At 48.1% G+C, this 19,497-nt stretch overlaps 2 protein-coding genes across 15 annotated transcripts in view; one reads left to right on the top strand and one right to left on the bottom strand.

Moving 5' to 3' along the window:
• The window catches only part of UBAP2 (ubiquitin associated protein 2), a 104,015-nt gene extending 99,363 nt beyond the window's left edge, over nucleotides 1-4,652 (top strand). For 13 of the 14 annotated variants that reach the window (XM_057408163.1, XM_057408167.1, XM_057408166.1 and 10 more), the window contains 5 exons: nucleotides 503-602; nucleotides 684-791; nucleotides 2,250-2,317; nucleotides 3,204-3,395; nucleotides 4,460-4,652. In XM_057408163.1, coding sequence (XP_057264146.1) covers nucleotides 503-602; nucleotides 684-791; nucleotides 2,250-2,317; nucleotides 3,204-3,395; nucleotides 4,460-4,555 — 564 coding nt within the window. In that variant the 3' untranslated portion in view covers nucleotides 4,556-4,652. The remainder of the gene's footprint in view (nucleotides 1-502; nucleotides 603-683; nucleotides 792-2,249; nucleotides 2,318-3,203; nucleotides 3,396-4,459) is intronic. The other variant, XM_057408169.1, reaches the window with a different exon arrangement.
• Nucleotides 4,653-10,183: 5,531 nt separating this feature from the next.
• The window catches only part of UBE2R2 (ubiquitin conjugating enzyme E2 R2), a 49,097-nt gene continuing 39,783 nt past the window's right edge, over nucleotides 10,184-19,497 (bottom strand). The window contains exons 2-5 of the mRNA XM_057408177.1: nucleotides 19,335-19,421; nucleotides 16,265-16,362; nucleotides 12,124-12,258; nucleotides 10,184-10,805 (exon numbers count right to left, since the gene is read on the bottom strand). Coding sequence (XP_057264160.1) covers nucleotides 10,586-10,805; nucleotides 12,124-12,258; nucleotides 16,265-16,362; nucleotides 19,335-19,421 — 540 coding nt within the window. The 3' untranslated portion in view covers nucleotides 10,184-10,585. The remainder of the gene's footprint in view (nucleotides 10,806-12,123; nucleotides 12,259-16,264; nucleotides 16,363-19,334; nucleotides 19,422-19,497) is intronic.

Here is a 19,497-nt window from a genome sequence, read left to right as displayed (position 1 = left end):
CAAGGTCAGAGGGGACCCCATTAAGTCAGAGCACTGTACTGGTAGTTTCAGTGGAAGAAGGTTATTTGGGAAAAGGTGATGTTCCAGGCAGGAAGACTAGATGATTCTGGTTTTGGGCCCTGTAGGACAGTGCTTTATGAAACAGCCTCAGGCAGGAATTGTTGTTTTGTTTGGTTCTGGGGGGAGGGCACTGTGGTTGCTGCTTCATGTGTTTGTGGGTAAGAATTTGCTGTTTACCTTAACAGTATGAAAGAAATAAGCAGCCTGGTGTGAGACATGGTTACACTGCAGTCAGAGGGATGGCTCTAGCTTGCACTAATCCACTATAGATAGTTACTTCTGGAAGCATAAGTGCCATGTCCCGTGCCATCCCAGTGCTCCCAGCTCCATATTAAATTTTCCAGGAGGTGGAGGTGCCTTCCCCACTAGATGGCAGAGGCAGCTTGTGTTTTGTGTGCTGTTCCTCAGGTGACAGGGCTTTTTGTTCCCTTCCTTTGTCCAGGTACCTCCAGCATCTGCAAAACAGCATGGAGTCAACCTGAACACCGCGTCGACTCCTTTCCAGCAAGCGAGTGGCTATGGGCAGCATGGCTATGGGGCAGGTATGCTTACCACTGTGCCTCTCACGTGGGTGCCTGCCCAGCTGCTTGCACACTAACACCTTGTCTTGTACACACCGGCAGGCTATGATGACTTAACGCAGGGAACGGCAGCTGGAGATTACAGCAAAGGAGGCTACAGTGGGTCATCTCAAGCACAAAACAAATCTGCTGGCACTGGACCTGGGAAAGGTAACACATGAGACTTGAGATTCATCTTCAGTGTGACTTAGCAGGGCCGATTCCCAGTGCTGTGCCGTCAACACAGCAGCCAGCTCTAAACAGGGTCATGATCCAAGCTGTTTCTCCATCTCCCGTATACAAAATGCTTTTTTAATGGCCCAGTTGTTCCTTCTAAACCTCGTGGCTGAACTTTGTGTAAGGATCTGTGTGGCTGATGTGCAGCTTTGTCCTCTATTATACACGGGAGACATGGTGAACTGTTTCCACTGCGAAAGTTTACTTTGCTGAAGAATAGTGGTCCTGCAGCAGTGCTGTGCTTTGGAAGCCTAAGCAGCTGGATGCTGCTGCTGAAATGGTCCTCTGCCAAATGAAGACTAGATTTTGAGTTTCTTGGTAGGCACCTAAGACAGCTGTGTGTTAGGGGCAATCAGGGCAGTTCACACATCTGGGCTGTTGTTTCAGCTGCTGTGCATACACCCTGTTAACTCATTGCATTGTATCATGCCTGGAACTGTTTCCTTTCTGACTGTAAAGGCTGAAGAATTTATACAGCTTACGTGAAAGCTTTATTCTGCACACGCTGGTTGGACCTGAGAAATGTTTACTGAACTGCTTAGCACTAACTAGTTCATCTCTGGGCTTAAGCAAATACCAAGCATTTGCTGTGCATTTGAAACACCAACTGGACTGTCTTCAGCCAATGATCACACTCTCCTCTGTGGAGGAGCAATCCAAAAAGGAGCCCCCTTTTCCTGAGAAGGGGCCAACCTTAGAGCAGTGCAGGCCCTCCCAAGTCCAGTCCTCTGATTCACTGGCCAAAGGAACCACTGGTTTTATTCTGATCCAAGTGGAATAATTGGAGACAGTCTTTATAAGACTGTGAATACATGCCTGGTTTGAGAGCCACCTTGCTGGTAAGTGCGTGTTTCTGAGCCTGTTGTGGCAGCAGCTGGTCCTGGTGGAAGCCAGCCTGAATCAGAAGAGTATTGCAGACCTCACCCTTCTGCAGGATGTGAAAGGACAAAGGACTCAAATGTGTAGCAGTTGCTGAGTCTCATTGCTCAGCATACTACTGGAAAGCTCTTGAATGCTGCAGTAGAGCCAAATGCATCCCTCATTCTAGGGGAAAGTTGGCTTTTTGTGAGTTTATATGAGTGTTTGTTGCAGCCACCTGCTGCCTGCGAAGTGCTTTGAACCCAAGCAGTGACTACTGGACTGTGATTTATCCCAGTGGGTTGGGTTCCCACTCTGCAGCAGGAGTGAGGAGCCAAGCTTTTTCTTCTGTTCCCATATGAGGTCAGAGAGCAGAGGGGTCCCCCAGGGCTGGGCAGCAGCAGCAGCAGCAACATGGTAAATGGAGTAAAGGTGCACCTGCTGTGACCACCAGAGGTGCCAGCAGCAAAGCATTGGCTCGTGCTGGGTGTGTTTGACTTTCTCATTGTTGGTGGCTTGTTTCTTGTTTTCCAGGTGTTTCAGTGACCTCAAGTAACACAGGTGTGCCTGATATCAGTGGCTCAGTCTATAACAAGACTCAGGTGAGCAACGGTGTGCTCTCCTCCCGCATGGCCTGAGCCCAGGCTCATGGTCCCCTCCTGTTCACAGGATTTCAGGGTCAGCAGGCCATGGCATTTCTGGTTCTGTTTGCTGTTGGAGTGGAGTCTCACCTTCTGTCCCACTGTTTCTGCCCTGTCAGCTCCTGACAGCAGCTGCTGGCGCACATAAGTCATAGAATCACAGAATGATTTGGGTTGGAAAGGACCTTAAGATCATCTAGTTCCAGCCCCACTGCCATGCACAGCACTACCTCAAACACCCGAGGGCCCTTGCGCCATGACATCCTGTGGCCATACACAGCATGCAGCTTCCCAGGGAAGGCAGGAAGGGCTTTGACAAAGTGTGGTGGGCTTATGTCCAGCTCCTGTTTTCTCCTGCCTGCACCTTCAGCCAGGGTAATTAGCGTCTGGATGTGAACCATGCTTACAAATAAGAAGCCATCTCTCAGCTACATGCTTACCAGGGGCCAGGGAAGGAAAATCTTACTGCAAGTTGTTCTTGCATTTTTGTTGGGCTGCTGTGGTAGGTCAAGGCTGAGCCCCTGTGATGTGTGAAGGACTGATTTCAGGCAGCTGCTGCCATCCTGTGTCCCACTGAGTGAGAAGAGGTTGATGAAAAAAGGAACACAATAGCTGTGGAAATAGAAATAAAGTACTGGAGACATTAGTGCAGAAGTATGGGTGAGAACAGGAGCTGAAACTCCTGAACTACTCCGCCTAAGTGCTTGCAAGTATTTAATGTAACTTGGCTTGCTCATGGGGTTTGTGAAAGGTTAAGGTGATGTGTTTGGGCTGTTCTTTTCTTACCTGGACACTGTGGGGCTGCTCATACCAGTCTCTGACACTGTTCCCGTCGCCTCCCGTGCAGACATTTGACAAGCAGGGATTCCATGCTGGCACACCGCCTCCTTTCAGCCTGCCCTCTGCTCTTGGATCGACTGGGCCCCTGAACCCTGGTGCTGCCCCGGGTTATGCTCCAGCCCCGTTTCTCCATATCCTCCCTGCACATCAGCAGCCTCATTCCCAGTTGCTGCATCACCATCTTCAGCAAGACGGGCAGGTGAGTTTGACCCTTCTTGCTTCTACAGCATGCTTGAGGACAGATTGCTCCCCCCACATCCCAGGAGGGCTTAGTGGGGGTTGGCTTCCCTCTGAATCCTTGCTTTGCTCATTGGGAAAAGGGAATGACAGTGATTGCATATTGACAAACTTGATGCTGTTGACCAGGTTGGAGAGGGAGCCTCATGAAGCTGAGCTAGGGGAACTTCATGTCCTTGCCCTAAAGAAGGACAGTGTGATCCTGGACTGCATTAGGGAAAGCATTTCCAGCAGGTTAAGGGAGCTGATCAGCACTGGTGAGGCTACAGCTACAGCTGTCGTGTTCCATTCTGGGGTCCTCAGTATGAGAGAGACGTGGACACACTGAGAAAAGTCCGGCATAGATCCACAAAGACGGTGAAACAACTGACTGCAGCATCTCTCCTGTGAGGAAAGGCTGGGAGAGCTGGGACTGTTGAGGCTGGAGAACAGGAGGCTCAGGGGTTAGGCAAGACACCTCTAGAGGTCCCTGCCAGCCTCAGCTGGCCCAGGAGTAGATCATGAGCACTTGTACAGTAGCCCTGGGGGATAAAGTTCAGCATCCCCTTGCAGGTTGCATATCAGCTCTGATTTGGTTTCACCAGCTCATGCGTTTCCTTTCCTCACTATTAAGGTTCCCTGAAAAAACAGAGTGTCCTGCCTTAGAGTCCAGAAATAGGAAATTACTTCTTGCTGTGTGTGTGTGATGTCCTTGGCTGGTGCACCACCTCTGTTCACCTTGAGAGAGGGAGTGCCTTTGCTGTCCCCACTCCTGCTCCTCTCCTTCCTTGTGCTTAAACCTGACTTGGATGGAAGGCAGTGGAATGGTGCATCCATGTGATCTGCTTCAGTGTCTCTGTGGCTGCTCATCCTGGATTGTGAGACACAGAGATGCAGGGCAGCAACGGGTCAGTTCAGGGGGAGCATTGCTGCACTGGTGGGCACTAGGGCTGTCCCCTGGGGTGGCAGCTCCTCTGGTAATGTTCACATGGGCTCTACTTTCTATGGTAGCTGATGCCTCTTATCTCCTTTGTTGCCTGTTTCTAGGGTGGATCTGGCCAACGCAACCAACCCAGCACCATGCAGCAAAAGTCTCAGGCTACCAAAACCGCCTATGGCACTTCTCCGTACTGGACAAACTAAATCCGACACTGGGGAGGAGGGAGAGAGTGGAAGGAGAGGAGGAGAAAAAGAAACAAAGAAAAATGAAAGAAAAGAGAAAAAAGTCAAAAAAACGAAGCCCATTCCTGGATTTATTGGGAGAAGTAACTGCTCAGCCAAACGTCTGTGTGGGGAGAACTGCAGCCATCCATCCATCCTCTGTGTGACTCACCTGCTTCCTCTTTGAGTTACTGTTGTATGTAATATATTTATGTATGTATTTGTAAATGTAATAGAGCCTAAATGTGGGTTTTCTGCATCTTGCAGCCATTTTTTTTTCTTTGTAGGAAAAATAATTATCCATTTCCCATCTGTACCAGGCCATCCTTTCTTGTTCTTTCTTTAAGCTCTATGGATTTTATAACTCTGTCAATGACAAACTGTACCATTTTGGGTTTTTTTTGTTTCATTTTTGGTTTTGGTTTTTTTTTTCTTTTTTTTGTGAGCTGGAGCCCATTTATTTAATGCAGTTCTAAATTCAGGCAAATAAGGAGGCCTGCTCCTTTCCACCCAAAGAAATCAAGATGTGCCCTGTTGCTTTGATTTCTCCCTTCAGCCCCCAATATAGCTATCATTTAAACGGGGTGAGAGGGGTGGGGAAAAAGAACAGAAAAAACATGTTTTATGGGCCTTCCCCTTTCGTCTCCCGCCTCCCTCCTGCTGTGGAAGATGAAGCCCTGTGGGCAGTTTGGTCACTGTGGCCCTGAGCTGCAGCCTCACATTATTATTTTTATTTTTTTTTAACAATAAAAATAAAAGGGGTTTCCCTTTTTGGTTTGTTTTAGGGTTTGTTTGTTTGGTTGTTGTTTTTTTTTAATTCTGTTTCTCTAGCAAGAGACTGTGGATGGCTCAGTGCGTCCTGGAACCTCCTTTGCATCATTAGAGGCAAAAACTGGGTAGCGGTTTCTTAAAGTATAAGCTCTGTCTTGTACCTCTTTTTGCCCTGAGCCACCCTGCCCAGGAAAGCCAGAGCTACTGGATGAAAACTTCACCTATCCCTCCCACTTTTATAAAACAGAGACCCTTATGGAGGCAACTCCTAGTCCTTCTTGTCCTACACCAGTGCGGTGAATGTTTCATTTCTTTCTACCCCTTCCTCCACCTAATAAAGATCTGAGCATATCACTAGTGTTTGTCTGCATTTTCAAGGGTTCCAGGAGAAGCTTTGCTTTCACAGCCTGTCCCTTTACCCCCTGCTCCACCCAACAAAAGCTGAGCTGGGAGGGTGAGAGCAGCACATGGGGCTGCAGGAGAAGCTGAGTACCATGGCCAAGGTGAGTGTACCTCAGTGGGCCCTGGGCAGCACCCTGGCCCGTGTCATGCGCGTCCATCCCTGCCTATTGTGTCCTCTGGTCCTGTGCTCTGTACAAATCCCTACGGAACAGATGGCATGGGTAAGGCAGGATTGTGGCTTCAGTGCTGCTGTGAGGTCCATGGCCTCCACCAGCATGGTCACAGAGGGGCAGCGCCTGGCCCAGCTCACCCTGAGCATCCTGGCCCCAGGCAGCAGAGGTAGGGTGTAGAGGTGAAGCTGTACATGTCCGTGCAGCAGGGAAGGGGCTTTTTTGCACTTCCCAGTTCTGTTTCAAGATCCAGAAGAAGACACAATAATGGAGCTGTTTCTACCATGAAAACCACGTTTTGTTCTTAACATACCATCTCTGAGGTCCTGTAGGAGCCCAAGTCAGTGTGTCACTTGGCCCTCTCCTTACCTGTGAGCAGCACACCATGAGCAGCACTGGGATTACTCTGCCCCAGCTCAAGTTTTTATACTGGTTGAACTTCAGCAGCTGCTGTGACCCCTTGGCCACCAGCTTTGGGGCCTGAATGTCAAGGAGGACACAACAGTTTCTGCAGGCTGGGGCCCTGCTGCCAGGTCTACGAAGGCTGACAGCAACAGCACCTCCTTCACTTGTGACAGCTGCTGCCTCATAGGAGATGCTCTGGAAAACATTCTCCATAGCCTGCAGCATGCACTTCGGTTGTTCATAGGTGTAGGTCAGTGCTTGCCTGTGTGCCGGGTTCCACACAGTGGCTAAAGGCAATGCTCAGTGTTGGTGCTGGTGCACAGCAGCCCTCTGAGCCTTAGGGCTCAGAGCAGCTTCTGGCAGGGGCTGACTGCAGCCAGTGCTCCCCTGCCCTCCCTAGCTGCAGTGTCCATCCTTGGCCATGGCTGTGGGTACAGAAAGGGCAGCGCTTCCACTCCTCGTGGCCATGGGCTATGATAGCCTCCAGCTCCCTCTTCCCCAGCACAGGGCAGCAAAGGCACCTTCCCACCCACCCTGGGGTGCTCTGCACCCTGCAGTCAGCCACAGGCAGGCTCCCCTCCTTTCCAAGCCAGACTAAACAGAATGTTTTCCTATTGGATTCCCATTTCCTATTGGATCTGCTGGGCAATTCTGCAGCACTTCCCTAGGCCCCTGTTCCTTCCCCTATGATCATAGAGCCAAGGTTGCTCATGGGCACTTGGCCATCAAATAAAAGGGCAGCTGGGGAGTGCAGGCTGGGCTGGAGAGCGTGTCCTGCCTCACGTCTGCTGAATGGAGCAGCCAGAACAAGCTGGTCACAATCCCTCTCAGTCCCATTGCCCAACATAGAGGCTCCTGCAATGCCATCACCAGTCCCCCAGCGTGGCTGTGAACCCAAAGCTCTCGGGCCACAGCCACATTTGACTCAGCAGGTGCAGTCGTGCACATGATGCCAAGCACAGCTCCCACACATGTGCCCTCCTAATTTTACTCATGCAGCAGCCTGGTACTGTGAAACAAACCTCTTCCCTATGGAGCTCACAGGAACCCAGGGAATTCCCTGTGGGGCTGGAGTGATGACCTTGATTCCTCTGCCAAGCTTCTGGATGAGGCCCCAGCCCTTTCCCCCAGCACCTCAGCCCCATAGCAGCAGGAGCTCTGCCCCACGGCCTGCACCCTTGCTGCAGGTACATGAGGCACTGAATCATGCTCATGCTGGTTTTAGGTTTCTCAGCAGCAAAGCCCAAGGCCTGTTGTGAAAGCCTTTCTCTAAATCAGTTCATCCTTTTAGTCTGGGGCTTAGGCAAGCATCTGTCAAACAGCAGCTTTATCTGCCTATCACCTTCCAGCTAATTATGTGCATGGCATTGATACTGAACCTGTGAACAGATGTTATCTAAGCCTTTTATGTAACCCACACAACCCAACCAGCTCGATTAACAGTGAAGGACCAGGCCAGGGTCATTTTCATTTCACATTTTTATTAGTAGACAGATGTGCAGAAAAGACAAAATATAACTACTGAAGGGGAAGACAACACAAAAATGCATCAGTTAATTCTTTCTGGTAAATTATACTGAAGAGAAAAAGAAAAACAAAAAGGAAAAACATCTGGGCTTTCACCTAAGAAAACTACTTAGAAATCTAGTGTACCCTGCTGGTTTCAGAATGGTTGAAAACTGCATTTGAAGGGGCCTGTAGTTGCAAATGTAAACGCTAATATCAGCCAACACAGGAGAAAAGGGTCAAGATAAAAACTCCGGAATACACAGATCAGGTAAACATTTTTTCTGCAATCTCTTAAATAGTTAAAAAACAAACCAAAAACAAACCAAAAAAAAAAAAGAAAACAAAAAACCACCCTCATACTTCAGTTTGTATCTTAAAAAGAAAGGAAACCAGCAAGTCAACAAGCAATGACACTGCACAGGACAGCAGGAAAGAGAAATCAGTCTGTTCAATGTAGGAGCGCTCAAAATAGTTTGCTTTTGAGTTTAAAAAAAGGTAGAGTCATGATAATGCATCTTACAACACCAAGCTTGAAAATACAAGTCACTGGAGAGTATACAGTGAAGACGGTCAAAAGTACAAGGGGAATCCTGAAAGATGCAGTATCCTCATTTCAAGCCATGAGCACAGCCACACTCTGCTCCTTCACCCTCCAAGCAGCACCCGAAACATGGAAGGTGGTGTCCCTATCCCCATGCAGCCCCAGGACTGGGGGTGCCCCACACCATCGCTGGTGCAGGGGAGCCCCTCTTCCAGCACCAGAAACACGAGGGGCTGAGCTTGCCCTTGCTGGAAGCGGGATGAGCTGGGGCAACACTTGCAGGATGCTGCAGGAGGGGTTTGGCTGCCTCCCCAGGTAACATGCAGGCAGAGGGTCACAGGAGCACTGGGGGACAAGGTGTCACCACAGGGGCTGTCCCTGCTGCAGCACATCCCAGCCAAGCAGTGTCCTGGATGCACATCTGCCCTGCTCACTTGCAGAGAGCCCACCAGCCTTCATCACCCCAAGGGCTGCCCTCCCCTGCTCTCCATCCAGGCGCTCGCTCCCATCCCGCTCCTCCTTGTCCCCCGGGACACAGCCACGGAGCTGGTGACAGAACAAAGGTTACTCCCAGCAAAGCACCCCGGTGACGTACCATTGAAAGCCCTGAGATACACCAAGGGGAGGCAGAAGCAAGTGCCCAAGCCTGCAGCTCTGTCAGGGTAAAGCCACCTCTGTACCTGTGTTGATGGAGGGTCTTGCACCTCAGCCCTGATGCTGGAGGTGCAGGCTCAGCACAGGAGGAGCATGCAAAGGGTGAACTGGGGCCACTGCACCACAGGCAAACACAAGCAGCACACTGCAAAGGGGTGAGGGTGCTGAGTGACTGGGGAAGAGGGTTCTGCAGACACGAGCAAGCCGGATCCCCCCCTAAGCTCTGCCAAGAGATCCCAAAAACATGCAGAAGGCTGAGCTTAGTGCACCGGCTGAAGCATGCTGCGAAAGAGCCTGTCTAACCCTGCCGCTGGCCTTCTCTTACAGCCTGAAAGCACCATGTACCCCTCTCCGGTGGGCTGCACACATGCACCCGTGCTCTCCCCCAGCAAGGCAGGGGAGAGCCCGGCACACATCCATCCCCTGTGCCCCATAGCTTCTGCAGGCACAGGGGCAGCCTGGCCACCCCAGGCAGGCACCAAAGGCAGCTCTTTATCTCCGCATTTACCAATGTGTGACCTACATAAACACCACAAACACTGGACACAGGCTGCAGGAAGCACGGGCTGCTAGCAAGCACTGCGGCAGGAGTCTTTCAGTATCCCCCCCCTGCCATAAAGTAGCTGAGGATGAAGGCTGACCTGCTGGGCAGTGTGATGTGTATCTGTTCTCCTCCCTTCACAGAGGCAGCTCCAGCAGGCCTCAGCAGCATAGCTAAACTGAGCTTTCCCAACCCCGACCTAGTCTGAAAAAGAATAAAACATAAAATAAATAGCAACCCAGGGCTCAGCTGTACAGACACGAAGTGTTAAAGTGTTTATTTTAGGGTTCGTTTCACAAGCCTTTTTCAGAGACAAAGCTGATCGTGCCCCCTGGGGCTCCAGGGACCAGCTATTTCCTATGTTGAGCAGGCTGGAAAAGGAATACTGTACCTTTCAGTGATATCCCATCAAGCTCGACACAGTAGCTTTACACTCTCCGCCCCACACCTTATAAAGGAAAAGCCACCACCACAAGGCTAAACGAATGTACACACACTATTATCGTAAATGGAGCAGCTAAACCTTGGCAATTTGCTTTATGTGGATCTTGTTTTGTTTTTAATTCCCCAGTAAATGCAGCACTTGAGCTCCCCCGGAAAAGAATGAAAAAACCAACCCAGCTTCCAGCGGGTTTATTCCAGCTTTAAATACATTAAACATCTCAATGCAAGGCTGCAACTCAAGAACCTAAAGGCGAGCAAACCTGTTTTTGCTGTGAGCTGTTTCGTAGAGAAGTGAAAGGGTTTTTTTTTTTTTTTTCTTTTTTTCAAAAAGAAATCGTAATACAGTGATAAGAGGGCTAAGAATGCAAGAATTCAGACATTCTGTGGAGGGTCTCTAAGAGGTCCATAAAAAAGGAGCAAACAGATCCATACAACGGGAGACAGCAGGAGACAAGAGTTTGTTTTTTTTTCTTTTGGCCCTCCCCCCCCACTTTTTTGCTGGACTGCTGCTATGTTACCGCTGCTCCCTTCTGGCCTGAGTCGGCAGGGCAGTACAGGGGCACCGGGGGAGCAGGTCACGACTCCTCATTGCCAGAATCATCATCATCGTAACAGTCGGCATCCTCCTCCTCCTCATCTTCGTCGTCAATGTCGTCATCGTACAAGTCGTCGTAAAGCAAATCCGAACTGTTGTCATTGGAAGGCACTTTAGTTTTGATGCAGTACTCTGCCAGCGTAGTGGGGACCTTCACACCATCCTTCTCTGCCTCAGCTTTGGTGGCCAAAACCTGTTTCCTGCAGCGAGAAGGACGCACAGAATGAGCAGGGCTGTGTGCCAGTGCGGCTCGGTCCCTGCCAGCCCCAGCCCTCCTGGCACCTCAGCATCAGCAGACCTGATCTTTGGCTGAAGCATCACAAACAGCACCAGGAACAGATTTAGCTCCTGCAGCCACAGGTTTGGGAGTGCTCCAGGGATGTCTGCAGCACACACGTGCCCAGCAACACACAAAATCAGTTATTCTACAGGACACCGCAGCAGAGACCTCTGCCAGAGCTCAGAGCAAATTGCATCACATCTGCTATGGAAGGGATGGTCAGGGATTTCCCATGATGATTTATTGACTCCACCACTGATGACTCTACCCCAGCATGCTCCAAACTGCAATCCCCACAGCCATCTCCCAGCAACAGCATCCACAGCACGTGGCTGCACCCTGAGCTGCTGCTGGGGCTGGCAGAAGACAAGTGTTCCCCTCTTGCCCTAGGAAAAGGCTCTGGCTTGGGCCACAGCACTTGGGCTATGGGGGACCATCAAGGTGAGGAGCAGGTAGCAGCCTGTGCCTTCACCCCATACAGTCTCCCACCCCCTGCTGATGGATTATATCCAGCTCTGCTGAAGCCAAGGGCACTGGAGGCAAAGATAACCTCCTAGTGAGGCTCTCAGCACACTGCCCTGCACAACTCCAGGCAGGGGTATACACTGCTCATTCAGCTAGTGAAGTCAGAGCAGATGTGTTCTTGCCCCAGTCCCACTGCAGTATGGGCTGCCCATCTACTGCTCAGCAACCTGAATCAAGTTTACATGATTTCCTTACAGCACCTGATGAACCATGAACTTCTCAGCAAAGAACAGTCAAGACTGAGCAGTGCTTCCAGCTAATCAAACCCAGCTTTGCAAGCGCTTGCCAAATCCCACTGATATGCCTTCAAATGGGAGGGACAAGATTATGATTCATGAGGGCATTAAGCACACACTTAGTAGGATGCAGTCAGTTTGAATCACATCCCAAGCAATGCAGGCAGTGCTCAAAGGCAAGCAGGGACTTCAACTGGGATTTACAAGCAGCCAATAGATTTTACAGAGCATCGTGCCAGATTAGCATGAAAAAAGAATTTAGACTGATCAGCCCAGTCCTTCTGCTCCAGAAGTTTACGCTGCTCCTGTGTGCTGGGAATCCTAGAGGAACCAGAAGCATGGACTTGGAATACAATGACAATTCATTTCCAAAGAAACAACCACAGCGAGAAGCTGGTTTCAGCAAATTCTGCAAGCAGCCTGGTTTACAGCATTCAAAACCAGAGGCTGGTGGCATCAAACAATGACAAAGCTTACCTTATGATTTCAGCGTACTCCTTGTCTTTTCCTTTACTGTCCCTCCATTTCCTGAACATGACTGATGCATCCACGTTGGCAGGAGAGAACGTATTGGGCTCATTAAGCAAAGAGATTACACTCAGTAAGATAGTCCTGAAAAAGGTAACCACAACAGCAGTCAGAGCTAACACATTCACTGGTTCTGGATGCTGACAACTTCTTTAGGTCAGGAACTCATTTTAAGTCTTATCTTAAGCTAAGGATAATTTAAGGATAATATCTGAAGTGAGAGTAGATACTCAGGAATTTCAGACCCTGGCTATTGGCATAGGAACAGTGACACAACACAAACTTCAAGGATCTTACAGCAGCCTTTCAGTACCTAAAGGGGGCCTACAAGAAACTTGGAGAGGGACTTTTTACACTGGCATGTAGTGACAGGACAAGGGGGAATGGCTTTGAACTGGCAGAGGGGAGACTGAGATTAGACATCAGGAAGAAGTTCTTCCCTGTGAGGGTGCTGAGGTGCTGGCACAGGGTGCCCAGAGAAGCTGTGGCTGCCCCATCCCTGGCAGTGCTCGAGGCCAGGTTGGACACAGGGGCTTGGCGCAACCTGCTCTAGTGGAAGGTGTCCCTGCTCATGGCAGGGGTTGGACCTGTCTGCGCTTCTGTGATTCTCTGATCTCATCTGACTACAAACCACCATGTCTGTGCCTGTGACAGGGAAGCAGGCAAAGTCAGGATCAGACCAGAGTTCAGCTTGTCCACACCACCATGGATGGCCAGCCCCTAAGGATGCTGCAACAGCACTTGAGCACAGCAAGGGGAAGACTGTGCAGTTGTTTTTCAATATCCAGGCAAGCTGCCCAGGGCCCAGCAGGATTCAGCTGCAGGTACTCAACAAAGCCAGAAGAAGGCATTCACACAACCCTTGGCAGGCAGACTGCCTCCCTCCATGTCTAGAGTAGCACAGAGCTGCTGACTGCCCTGCTGGTATTTACTGGGGCAAACACCACCTCCCTCACCCAGACCCTTCTCATGCATTTCCTACAGCCTTTTGCACTTCAGAGATTCAACCCTTTGCTGCTCACACATTGCCACAACCAGCACAAAACTCCGTGAGTCCCATCAGGTGGCTCTGCACACCCAGCTATCTGGCTGTAGCTACCACAACAGCTTCATCATGTCCGAAGTGGTTCTGCTGTCAACAGCTCTCAAATTAAATAGAACGGAAGAACAAGAGACAAGGAATAAGTCTTGAACTACAGTTCTGCTTTACAGAACTTGATTAAAAGAGACTAGAGGCTCTCCTGTACTTGCATGGATTTAGTGACACATTCAGAGCAGCATGTGCTGAGCAGATCTACCAGATCATATATCCAGGAAATGCTTGGTCATTTGGATGCTGAGTTTCTTGAAAGGTTTTGAAACTAGACACTTGTGTCTGGCCAGGCTGCTCAGCACAGCTATCAGGAGAGTCTTAAACAATTTACTTTCCAAATAATATAATTCAGTAGGAAAAGAAAACAGCAGCTCTGGAAAAAAACTGGTCAGACTGGAACGATGGGCAGAATTGAAACCATCTTCTACTTTGCCTCAAATGTTCATTCAAAGTCCTTTGATTCTTAGCAAACAGGCTGTAAAGGCACCAAGTAAGCTCAAGCACCATTGTAGCAGATTTACTGTAAAGCAAGTGAAGTCTAGGGAAGACTAAGGGCAGGAATTCCTATCTGGATTTAGCATCTGTTCTACCACACCTTCCACCAACAAACTGAGGAGAAGCCAGTTTTCACTGCAGTGCCCCAGACTCCAAAGTCACTGCAACCCTAATTAAATACACCAAGGCAACTATTTATTATACACTGTATTCCTCATCCCTTACCAGCACATTAGATCAGCTTCATCACTGTGATACCTTAAGAGCTGAACATAGAGCTGCTATTGTGGGTAAAAGGTGAACAAGGTACAGTAATGGGAAGGGATCTTGTTAGGATCTGACAGGACCAAAACCACAAAAAAGTTCAGCTGAAAACATCCTCAGCATCAGGTGGACTGGATACAGGCTGACCCTCCGCAATACTGTCAGGAATCTCTCAGGTGAGGCTATTCTAGCATGTTATTTCATGAAAGCTGACTGCATGACAAGTGGGGATTTCAAGCCTGCCTCCTGCTTTCTTGCATCCCCCACCCCATTCTGGGGAACAGCAAGCTCTTTTAAGTGTTTACAGAGCTGTTGTCCTCAGAGTGAGTCCCTCTACACCCCTTTGCTGGCTGCTGCCTCCAGATGGTAGAGGCTCAAGGAAACAGACCTGTTACATGTTTTTTTCCTCTCCATGTATCAACAAAAGGCTTAGACACAGATGAATTTTGTTGAAAACAGATACTGAATTTCATCAAAACCAGCACAGACTGGTCCTCCCAAGTACATCCCGTAACATATCTTGCTGGAAAAGGATGTTCTTTTGTTCCAGCTACTACCTACGTTGTAGCCTCTCAGAGCCACCTCTAGAGGTAGGTATAGATTTGTCCGGGCATGTTTTTTCTCTCCCGTATAAAGCAGTTTTGGCTTAGGCTGTACTGACAGTTGTGTCAGTGCACTGAGTTGGCTGCAGGAATCATCCATATCTCAGACAGCCAAAAAAAGGCAAAATGGGCATCCTCAGGAAACAAGGCAATAGTGAGACGGGACATCACCTATCCTGACAAGATACAGATGTACCAACATCCTGAAGAGTATGCTCAGTTCTGGCCTGTGCACCTCAAAGGCCAGAGGGAAGGCAGAAGACATATGAGGAAGGGCAAAAAAAGGAACAGAGAGCCTCAACTCTAAATCCTGCCACCAATTCCTCAGCTTTACTGGCTTCAGGATGCAAGAAAAGCAGTATTCTCTGTCACAGGTCATGGCTGCATTCCTTTACATCTTGCCGGATGTTTGCCATATTTACTTACGCCTGTCTCATCTACCTCTGAGTGATGGGCAAAGTCCGTATCAACTGTGTTTAAAGAAATTAATGAGCATGCTTAACATCATAGAGGTGGAAGCAAAGGTGCTCTCAAAGCTGAAGGATGACGTTCCCCTGCCAGACACTTCAACCACAGTCATCTGCATTAAACGGTCAATACTCAGCAGGATTTACAACACTAAGCAGCTGAAGAGAAGCCCTCAGTGACACAGGCAGCTTGTTACAAGCGTGTTCCCCTTCCACACATTCAGCCCTGCTGCCTCCTGTCTAACACTGGAGCTGTGCAAAGCCAGATGGGAGCCCAGCAGGATTTGTTGCTATCAGCACTCAGCCCGACAGGTGATGCTGGTAGCAGGGTAACAGTTAAGAACAAGGCTTATTTCCGCTAGTCATTCGATCTGAGAAATGTTTGCTCCCCAGATGTCACCCTTAAGCCCTACATGTTCCAATGAAGTAAGCACCAAAAGACTGCAACACGGTAATGGAGAGTAGAAGTCTGAACTAGCACTATAAGAAGTTGCATGTCAATCTTTCGGGTTGTATATAAAGAAATGTTCAAACTGTGTGTGCAATGTAAGTAATCAATGCCCAGAGCTGTCCCCTAACTATCAGTTGAGGCTTGCCACCTAGTCAGTTCTTTATGGCAGTGTCATAAAGACAATGAGAATTAAATTCAGCTGGTTTTCAAAGCATGGAGAAGTTAGCTTTGAATGTCTCTGGCACTTAGTGATTCTTCATTTCTTTTTGACAGGAAGAAAACTACCTGGCTAACTGTTCAAGATACCACACTGCAGGGCAGGAAACAAATACTGCAAGGCAAATTTACTCCTAGTAGGCAGATTTATGCACAAAGTTACTTCTACTGGGTCTCAATACTCTTTTCCACTACTGTTATCTTGGAGGAATTTGAAATCTGTAAGTGTAGGATAACATAGACTTGGAAAGGCTAGGATACTGGAGAACTGCTTGAAGAGCATGAAATCCTGTGAACAAGACAGAAGGCTCCACACTGTTAGCCCAGTATCAAGACACACTGCACTCCAGTACCTTCAGATAGCTTAGTAAGTCTGGTTCCCATTTGAATCAAGCCCTAAAATCCCCAAATTCTCTTCCGAAGACATCCCAGTACAAGCCTTAGTCTTGGAGAGAGACGATAGGCCTTTGAGGTCACTGTTGTACATGCGATTCACAGTTACCTGACATTTTGGGTAGGGTTCCACCTCTCGGATGGCAGCTCTCCACTTTGTGGATCATCTACAGGTGGGTGAAGAATTGAAATACATACATCTCCATTCTGCAAAACAGAAACAGAAGTTGAGAACCACCTGGTTTGAGGCAGAGGTCCGATGACAACTCCACCACTCTGTGTTCTGAGCAGTTTAACTTTGTTGATAGGAACACCCCATGTACCAGTGAAAACGTGCAAGAACTGGAAATGGTTCTCAATTCTTCCTGGGTTTATTCTATCTATACACTCAAAAGTTTCCCTTGCTAAGCAGGGTTAGTCTGCAAATTGGTACAAAGCAATCTCAAGTCAAAAGGTTTAAAGAATGTAGCAGAGCAAGAAAAACAGTAATAAAATCACAAAAAACTAAATTGGTCTTAAGTGTCTGAGTGACAGACATGAACTTTAGTCACAGGAAACCCAAAGCAGGGTTAAAAAGTTTTCTTGCTCCCAGTGGTATCAAGTTAGCTACAGGAATTTTTGAATTGAAGGGTTTAGCACTCTCTATAGTAGCTCAGGTATCAAAACAATGGTCCTACCAGGACACAATAAGGTTGAACAGACAGTGCAGGGCAGGCTTACACTGCTCCTCTAGGACACAGCTGCTTGAAATAGCAGGAGAAAAAAGCAGGAGATGCTCTCTGAAGGTTTCACTGAAAATGCCTTCCAGCATGTAAGAGGAAGAATATTCTGTCAGCATATGGAAGTCACACAGCCACATAATCCTCAATCTGTGTTTTACTCACCAGTGTCATAGACCAAATATAGATTTAAAGCTTCATAAGCTACCATTTATAAACACTTTAGGAAGCCTGTAAAACCAATTCTCCATAAGCAACATCACCCTGACACAATTACTTTATAGGAGTGCTATTGCAGTTTTCACCACAGCTGATACTCTCCACTAAAGTTGACTCCAGGGACTCATGAGATCCCAATGCCTTATGTGAGGATGGGGTGAACGTGCAGAAAGGGCCCAAGGGCAAATGTTGGCACCTCTGGCTTCCTGGCTGGTGGGATGACTTAAAAGTTCCTAGAGGCAGCCCCACACCTTCAGGTGGCACAGCCTCAGCAGAGGCAGCACTCATGCTGCCCCTGTCACCCTCATCCAAGGCACAGGTTGATGACAGAGGATCAGTTCTGTTCAAGATTGCAGGCAACAGGTCCCCATGCATCTAGTCTCAGCTACATCCTGACAACCCTCCAACACTACTCAACACTACACAGGAGCCAGAGCACAAATTAGTACTGCTCACAGGGATAGCATCAGTGCCTTTGAGCCTGAGCCAGTGATCACACCTACAGATAACAGCAGCTCCCATGAAGGGTCTCCCAAACATTTCAACTTGCCTTGAACAAACAGTGACATTTGTTTTATAGCCAAATGATATCCTTCTTCAGCGTTGGAGGCTTGTGATCAGTATCCAGATTTCAGTAGCTCACTAACCCTGCCGGGTATGCTAACCTAGCAAGCTCTGATCATTTTGAAGCAGGCTCTTGTCAGGAACACAATTACACACAGTAACATATTACCTGGAGCTGTTGAATAACCAAGCTTGCACTTATGTCGCTGGAACAGTTTGCCCTAACAAGGCAGTTTCCTTTTTGTGACTTCAGCGGGCTTGTGCAATCTGAAGATACTCTTTAATGTAATTTTAAGGTGAAGGTAACCTTACTAATGTCAAGAGTATGTTCACAGCCTATGCTGGTTTTACTGGTTTCCATGAATTTATGGAGTTTTTTCCTTTATCCATCTCCTGGCATAATACAGTGCTGGTGACCAGAACAAAACATCACAGCACTTGGGGAAGTTTCTCAAGCAATTAGGTCAGCAGCATGTGGACAAGCAACTATTTGGCAATATGGAAGCAGAAACAGAAGCAAGGATGCGAGAAGTTTCTCTCTTGCATCAACCAACATTACGTGTTTGGAAGTTCAAGCAGAACAGCACCATAATAGAGTCTGGAAGGGTAAAAGTGTCATGGGGCCCGATGAGATCAGCACAGAGTTTTAGGGATCAGTGTGGTCAATGCGGTTTTACCAGAATTCAGCTAGCTGACCTAATTAAATTGGAGATGGGGAAGACACTCAAGTTTCTTTCTCAAGTCTCACTGCTGAGAACTGGAACATCAGCCCCAACCTCTCCATCTAGTCCCACCAGCAGGTTCTGTCAACTGCCACTTTCTTTAATCTTCCCTACACTGAAAAGGATTTTCCCCCCCTCCTGAAAAACCCTCAAACCTCAAGCCCTTTGCTGATTTAGTCTCTGTTTCATTTGGAGTTATCCCAGTGCTTCATCTTTGTTGCTCAAATGTTGTTTCCAAAACAGTCTGCAAGCTGCTTCAGATTCCCTCAGCTCAAAGAAACACTGCCATGAATACAAAGTACAAAGACAAGAGCTGGAGTATTTGAAGAGTAACCCCAAAATACACCCAGCAAGTTTTGGGTGAGTTTCTCCTCCTACCTTCAGTTGTTTCTAGAGCCGATTTTTTATCTTTCCCACCAGAACTGGAAGAGGTCCTTTCCAAGACTCATTTTTTACATACCAGTTTGGTAACCATTTCCCACTCACCTCCTGCATGAGAATTTCTGGGTTCACAATCAACATCCACAGGATGGATCTGCAGGTCTCAAAGTTATCTTTATTTAAATATCAACTCTCATGTAACTGAAATAGAGCCTTAAAGAGAAACACCATCCACACTTGGCTACATGCCGAGTCCAAAACTGAAGTCAGGAGACTGCCAGATGACTCACTTAAGAACCCATAAAATTACCAGTGCTGATGACATGGCACTTCAGCTGGGGCTGCCTCCTGCATGTATGAGAACGGCTCCATCCCCACTTCCAAGAACAGCATTCCTTACAACATTTAGATTTAACTGCCCAGCCACAAGGCTGACATAACATCAGCTTTAGTTGACGTTAACCACTTCAGTTATGGCTAGAGACATTTAGTACCTTCAATACTTCCAAAAGCTTAAGGAAGTAAGAAAGCCTTCTCACATGCCTGAGAAAAAGTTGCTTAAAAACCACCTTACCTCATAAATGTTGGGGTGCCACATTTTGGTCAGGAATCTGAAGGTAGGTGGTGAGTATGGATAGTCAATTGGAAATTTAATGTGAGCCTGAAAAAAGCAAAATATTCTAGTTAAGAAACAGAACAAGTAAATAAATAAATAAATAAATAAATAAAGATAAACA

The sequence above is a fragment of the Pezoporus wallicus genome, unplaced genomic scaffold, assembly GCF_028554395.1.
Source record: "Pezoporus wallicus isolate ANWC-B61680 ecotype Strahan unplaced genomic scaffold, APGP_CSIRO_Pwel_v1 contig_6996, whole genome shotgun sequence".
In the NCBI taxonomy this organism is placed as follows: Eukaryota; Metazoa; Chordata; class Aves; order Psittaciformes; family Psittacidae; genus Pezoporus; species Pezoporus wallicus.
Note: the sequence above shows the minus strand (reverse complement) of the source record. Positions and strands in the feature narration are given on the sequence as shown.